Source organism: Bidens hawaiensis, unplaced genomic scaffold, assembly GCF_021521415.1.
Source record: "Bidens hawaiensis isolate Kalapana, Puna unplaced genomic scaffold, B.hawaiensis_p1.1 tig00001179_1, whole genome shotgun sequence".
Taxonomy (NCBI): Eukaryota; Viridiplantae; Streptophyta; class Magnoliopsida; order Asterales; family Asteraceae; genus Bidens; species Bidens hawaiensis.
This window is the reverse complement of record NW_027491068.1, coordinates 181,830-188,715: the sequence shown is the minus strand read 5'-3', so window position 1 is coordinate 188,715 and position 6,886 is coordinate 181,830. Positions and strand designations below refer to the sequence as shown.

The 6,886-nt window shown below is 33.9% G+C and overlaps 1 protein-coding gene across 1 annotated transcript; it reads right to left on the bottom strand.

Annotated features, from left to right (window-relative positions):
• Positions 1-775: 775 nt before the first annotated feature.
• LOC143562273 (protein TIFY 10A-like) lies at positions 776-2,497 on the bottom strand. The gene is made up of 4 exons (XM_077050127.1): positions 2,304-2,497; positions 1,371-1,610; positions 1,213-1,270; positions 776-901 (listed from the first exon to the last, which is right to left on the bottom strand). The coding sequence occupies exons 1-4, from the start codon at positions 2,440-2,442 to the stop codon at positions 814-816; spliced, it is 525 nt and encodes a 174-aa protein (XP_076906242.1). The 5' UTR covers positions 2,443-2,497; the 3' UTR covers positions 776-813.
• Positions 2,498-6,886: the final 4,389 nt, after the last annotated feature.

The window sequence follows — 6,886 nt, the reverse complement described above, 5'->3', positions numbered from 1 at the left end:
ACAAATATGAATCAAATAGAAAATGACGAATGTCATACCGTGGTCCGCCAGCTCATGTCACACGTGACATGAAGAGTGGAAGGGGGCATTGCCACGTAGGATCATTCCCTAGTCTTCACCGGTGTATACCGGTTAGCATAAGCGCTGCTAGTCTTAGCAAGTAAAATTGCCCGAAACATAACACAATTTAAGCATGTCCAACACAAATAAATATGTGGCTCGTGTTAGGGTAGAGCAATTCAACCATTCAATCCAAACCCGTCACAGGATATAACTGTCATTCATGGTTTTAACCCAAAAATTAAAAGAATAAGTTATTAAAAACAAACCTTTAGAATTTTACTTATAGTTGTTTAAGAACTTTGATATTTACTTAAAAAATAGTGGATTCAAGTATCAATTACGCCAAAAGAAATAAAAGGAACCAAGATCAAATTATACTTCTTTTGAGTCACTTGGACAACGATATCAATAAATATGACTCCTTGGTTGGATGAAAGGTTGGTTACTAGTCAAATTCAAGTGGAGACAAATTGAACTTTAGACTAGAGTTTAAAGTTACACGAGCCAGCCAACTCAGTTTTTATAATGTATATAATTCGTATAAACTAACTAAACAATCAGCTTTACAAGAATAATAATAATAATATACCATACATATCACATGTAGCAGATCCATTACAAAACATCTCTCGGAATAAGGAAGACGTAAAAACAGGTTACATGTTCTACAAGTAATCCCCGCCATCCATCCGTACGAACATAACTATAAATTACACCATCCTAAATATATAAAATATGCTTCATCGATCATTAAGATTGTGCACCTAGTCCCAACCATGTCTTGTTGTCATCTTGCTTTGAAACAACCTTAGCTTGGTACGGCGCTCGAGCAGAGATTCTGTCATAATTTCACAAATCCGTTAGAATCTTACAAACCAAACTATCATGGTTGTTCATTACTTAGCATCAAACGACTAAACCGAACAAATTACAAATTTGGTTTTCAGTTTCAGAAATCTGAATTTGGCTCTTAACAAATAAAACAAATATCAAATAACGTTTATTTAAGTTTTGTCATTTAGCGTAATACAAGTACACCTTTTGCTCAATTTCATTTTACTCGAACTAATCGGGTAACAATAATATTATTAAACATTAATAAAAGGTAAAAAAGAAATTTGGGTCGAAAACCGAATCGAATTTAATTACCTATCTTTTCTCTTCTCAAAGAATCTAGCAATGGAATTTCTTCTAGCAATAGGAAGACCTGTAAAAAACATAAAAAAAAAAAACAATCAGTTGTTTTCAAATTATAATCATAATTAAGTTACTTTGTACCAATTTGAAACAGAGATTTTGTTAATTACCAGAACCTGACACAACAATATTCTTGGAAGGTTCTGCTGGTTTTGAGGCTTTCTGTGCAGCCCCTTGCTCAGCTAATGTCATGATTTCCTTAACCTTCTCAGGAGCTAAATCACCAAACACGACAACCTGACCGTTGTAGAATATAGTCATCGTTCTCGACTGATCTTGCTGCTTCTGCGCACGTGGAGTTTCGACCACTGGGAACAGATTCATGGTGGCAGCTGGTGAGACCCTTCTACCTGAACAGATTAAAGCCATTTTTTATGGGTATGTATGAAACTGAAAAAAAAAATGATCTAAAACAAAAAGTTGACGGTTTGATTTTTATATTTTTTAAAAACTGATATAATAAAATCGGGCCAACCGAATATAAATCAAATATTTTATTTCAAATGTATAATGATCAATTATTTATTGATTAAAAATTGATTATTTTTTCAAACCAAAATTTCCAAGCTCAGATGACAAAATTGAAAAAACCGAACCCAAACAGAAAACTGAATAAACTAAACGGTTTTAAAAATTTCAAAAACCGAAAGTTCGGTTGGTTTACAGCCCAAAACCGAACTATGCACACCCCAATTCAATATTTACCTCCATAATAAAGTCGGGCCAACGAATATAACTCAAATTATTTATTCCAAATATATAATAATCAATTACTTATTAATTAAAAAACGACTTTTTTTCTAACCAAAATTTTCAAGCTCATTTGACAAAATTGAAAAAACTGAACCCAAACATAAAACTGAATAAACAAACCAGTTTTCAAAACTCAAAAATTCGCAAACTGACGTTCCGTTTATAGCCCAAAACTGACCCAAACCGAATCGCACACACCCCTAGCTAATTCAATATTTACCTCCATAAGACATCATCAAGAACCAAAATGAATTGAATAATTCAATTAACTAAGAAAGTAAAAAACTTACCAAGGGTTAGATCCGGGAAAGTGGAGTTTTGCTTCAAGTACTGGGAGAAAAGATTACATGTCTGAGTAAAGGTGGAGTTGACCGGCATGTTTTGGCCGGAAAAACTAGTGGAGTCCTGGATTTCCGATGAAGAAGACATGGTATGATATATTTTAAAGAGAAGGATAAAGTTGGAAGTTAAATATACGTAAATGTAACATAACATAACATATATAGAAATAGAAGCAGGAATCACGTTGTTGGCAACTTGCAGGAACCTACCTTGTCCCCCTGTAATATTAATAATATATCTATATTTTTATTTACCACGTGATCTATACCCTAATAGTCGACTTCTTTTCTGTACTACTTTACATATATAATAAAATATTACCACTTTTAAAATATCTTATTTCCGTCACCGTAGGTCTATAGTATATAATATTATAAGTTAGGTTGTGTTTGTTTTTGTTTATAAGGTCTCATGTCTGCGGGCGTGTAAACATAAGTTTTTGAAGACTGTTTATTTAAAAAAAAATCTGAAAACTGTTTTTATGGTCTTAAAAAATAAGCTAATATTATCATCTTCACACTTCTTCATACTTCTTAACATCATATCAACACCCAATGTCCAACACCATCACCACCCACCATCCGCCGCCACCACCACCAACCACAATCGTCCACCACCACCACCCACCGTCCGTCGCCGCCTCCACCACCGTCCACCACCCACCACCACCACCGTCCATCACCGCCACCACCCCATCGGCCACAACCACCGTCCACTACCACCATCATCCACCACCACCACCCACCATCCGTCGCCACCACCACCCGCCACCACCACCCGCCACCATCCACCACCACTACCACCCGTCGTCAGCCGCCACCACCACCCGCCACAAACCATCCACCACCACCCATTCTCGGCCACCATCACCGTCCACCACCCACCACCACAACCGTCCATCACCACCACCCACCGTTCACCGCCTACCACAATAGTCTACCACCACCCACTTTCATAGTTCGTACACCACTACCAATTATTTTAGACGTCTACAAACGTTAAATGAATTTTATCTATTGTAATATATATATGATAGGTAACTAATTTCCAGTTTATGCAGACGATATCCAGTTTATAAAACAAACAGTATTATATTTTCAGATTGCAGACCTTTAGACCACATCTTCAGTTACAGACATTAAATCAGATGAAATCAGATTGTAGACATTTTTTGTCTTCAATAACAAACAGCACCTTAGTTGTACTTTTTAAATCGAAGTGTCGTTTCCATGTTGAATTTAAAGTTGTGCATCAAAAGAGCATAACTATCTGGCGTAACACATGATGGGACGAAACCCGAACGGAAACTGATAACCTCACAAGATCAGCTCAAATCCTTTATTGTTATTGTTATGATTCACCAAATGTGACACTACCCCTAGAGCACAATAGTGATTCATCATCCCAATTATTTTATTTATTTAAAAAAGTTATTTCTTATTCTCGTGTTTATTACATATTGTGTTCATGTCATTTGGGTGTGGAAGTATCCCCGTCCATTTTCAGTCCAAAAATCTAAAAAAACTTTTATGCCATTTATGTTGTCCAATTATGTCCCTATGGTATTCAAGTATGCAGTTTGAGTCCCTTCGTCTATTTTTCCCTCTAGAACTAAAAAATAATAAAACTCAAATAAACATTTACATTTTAACCATCCAAAGTGGTACATAATCATCCTAAACTAGCAATAACATTACGAGATCATATTACATAAAGCCATAATCATTACATAACATTACCATATTATATTAGAAACATACAAGCCGATTGGATATAGTGAATTTAATCAAGAAAATAAATAAAAATTAAAGATAATTGATCAAATAGGGAATGTCTTCCATTCAAATCGTACATATAGAATACCTAACTTTGATGTAAATATGGTGGCAAAACAAAGGAGTGTGTGGTGATTTGGGTTATATAAACTATAAAGAAACTAAACCATTTGGGTGTTAATCCTTGAAAGATGTTGCAAGGTCAAAGACTAAGTATGTTTAGGCATGAGATTCCTCTGCAAATAAAGTGAAGAAAGATGAAAAAGATACTTCACAACGTTTAAAACATAAATTACAAAATGTTTATGCAAGTGACCGTGGAAACTGCCATGTAATTGACCTAAAGTTGTCACTTGTGTTCAACCCTGTCTTTATATACCAAACTCATTCCACACTTTGAACTTACCCCTTTGCTCTAGTAAAACACATACACACATATACATAATCTTTCTCTTGATTCTAGCATCAAATTAAAGAAGATATCAAGATAAAAAAGACTAAAAAGAAGAGCTACAACATCAATTATTCGATCTTGTAGTATTATAGGGCATCACTAGAGGTTGTTATAGTGATTAGTTAGAAAAATATTCATCACTTTGTTGATGACTGGGAAACACTATCTTGATATAGTGTCACTACTGTAATTGGGTTAAAAACTCAAGATTATCTTGGACTTGGTATAGAGTTATGTTAGTTGTAAGGATACACTATCATAATCTAGAATAGCATGTTACATGTGATGTGTTTAAGGGTCAAAATAGGAGGAGTTTTGATTAAATATTGTAACTATGGATAGACATGCATAAAAAAGGATTAAAGAATTGGACAGGGGAAGAGTGGAAAATTGGAAATTGCCGTCTCCCACCTAATGACAGCCAAAATATGAAAATATCAAATAATTACACCAACCCTTTTTATGGATTTTAAAATGCTATTACTTCTCATACTCGTATTTTTTAATTAACACCACTATCACATTTGAATTAAGAATAGTAAAAAGAACCCTAGTTTTATGACTAAATATGTGATTAGTTTTATAATTTTTCATGGATATAAGACATGTATTGTACTAGAGTATTAGATAACACAAAACTACTTATCAAATCTGTTTACCCAACCTAATAAATATATAATTTTATAAATATTGTAAATAGAATGCTAAAGTTGTTACAAACTTGATGATATTATACATATAATTGAGAATTGGATATTTTAAGTCGGTGTTTTAGATGAAGTTAACATCGGATGTTGAGTAATGAGCATTCCAACAAGTATTTTAAAACCACATAAGACAACAAATAGACATCTCACAAACCCAAGACTTAACAATAGATATCCATACCGAACATGTTAAGAGAATTGTGCGTAACAGGTGTTTTCATTATGATAACAAAAAGGCTCCTCAACATATAAGAAGCAAAAAGAATATACCATGGTGACTTCTTAGGGAGGAACACAAAACAGTTTGTGACAAACAAATATAAAAAAGGACTAAACTACCCCTCTAGCTATAATACACAAATGCACACATAAATACTCACTCTCAAACACATACTCGGTACTCCAACAGATATGAACCGAATGTGACACATGATTTACTAGCTTGGCCCCCATGTTTCAACAAAGTCATTTCGTTGTGAAAAACTGGAAATGGAGCAGGTCAAAATAATATTTTATTTAAATATCTAAAAGACTTGACTCATGTGGTTAGGCTAATTATTGACTTAATTGAAGACTAAGTAAACGTGTTAGTTAAATTAACTATTTTTTCTTTGATATTAGTTGCCACTTGTTTTTCTTAATTAATTATTGCCACTATCAACAACTTTAACTTTAAGGGTGCATTTTTTTATTCTTGACTTTTTCAAAGTTCAATACATGTTATGTCCCCTTTATTATTTATTTTTCTCCCAAAGGACTTGTTCTGGTCTTCCAATTTTTGTTCTTGTTTTAATTCATGGGTAACATTAAATATATTTAGAAAGACTTAGATTGTTATCAACATGTTCCTGTTTGATATACTGTTCCAGGAGCAATTAATTCCAGAAGGCCTTTGGCCTAATTATATTGGTGAATGCTCTCAACCAAGTGATAAAGGTTTCTAAGTATCAACATATGATACAGCATTCGCATCATACATGGCTTGGTTGTAATAGAACTAAAGGGGGAAGGCGCAAATTCCGCAAAACAATCATCTAGTATGAGTGTTCCTTGGCAAAATATGTTGGTATACGCTTCTAGTAAACCGATTATTTACCCTCCATCCATCGATCCATCCCTTAAGTTTTTCCTTTTCTTTTGGACAAAAACTGATTACAATTTACAACCAAGCTTTATCTTTGTAGTGTGGAGAATGTTAAGTCATTTAAAGCCTAATATTCATCAATCATCAAACAACATTATATTTATGTAATCAAGATTGTAAAGTGACATGAGTTAATAATTGTTGATCGACATTATCTTCGGTTAATCCAATAGTCTGTAATCAAGTGCATTTAATCAAACTAGTAGAGTGACACGAGTAGAGTCGTTTAGGCTGAGTAACATCATTTAATGTAATTTGAACCTTACCATTAGTTTTGTTAATTAGATACTACGTTTGAGACAAACACAATTATACGCAGTTCTTTTTAATTCACATGCATTAGAGGAGATGGAGTATTTCCGATTTCCCCCATTTTATCACACATGCTACATCAGTTTTTTCCGTTTTTTCCTAATTTCTTCCTACTTTTCCCCAAACGTCAGTGACATCT

Coding starts and splice junctions, on each gene's coding strand:
- LOC143562273 (XM_077050127.1), bottom strand. CDS start 2,442: ATGTCTTCTTCATCGGAAATCCAGGACTCCACTAGTTTTTCCGGCCAA. Junction 1,611..2,303: donor TTTCCCGGATCTAACCCTTG/GTAAGTTTTTTA, acceptor TAATCTGTTCAG/GTAGAAGGGTCTCACCAGCT. Junction 1,271..1,370: donor TATTGTTGTGTCAGGTTCTG/GTAATTAACAAA, acceptor TGTTTTTTACAG/GTCTTCCTATTGCTAGAAGA.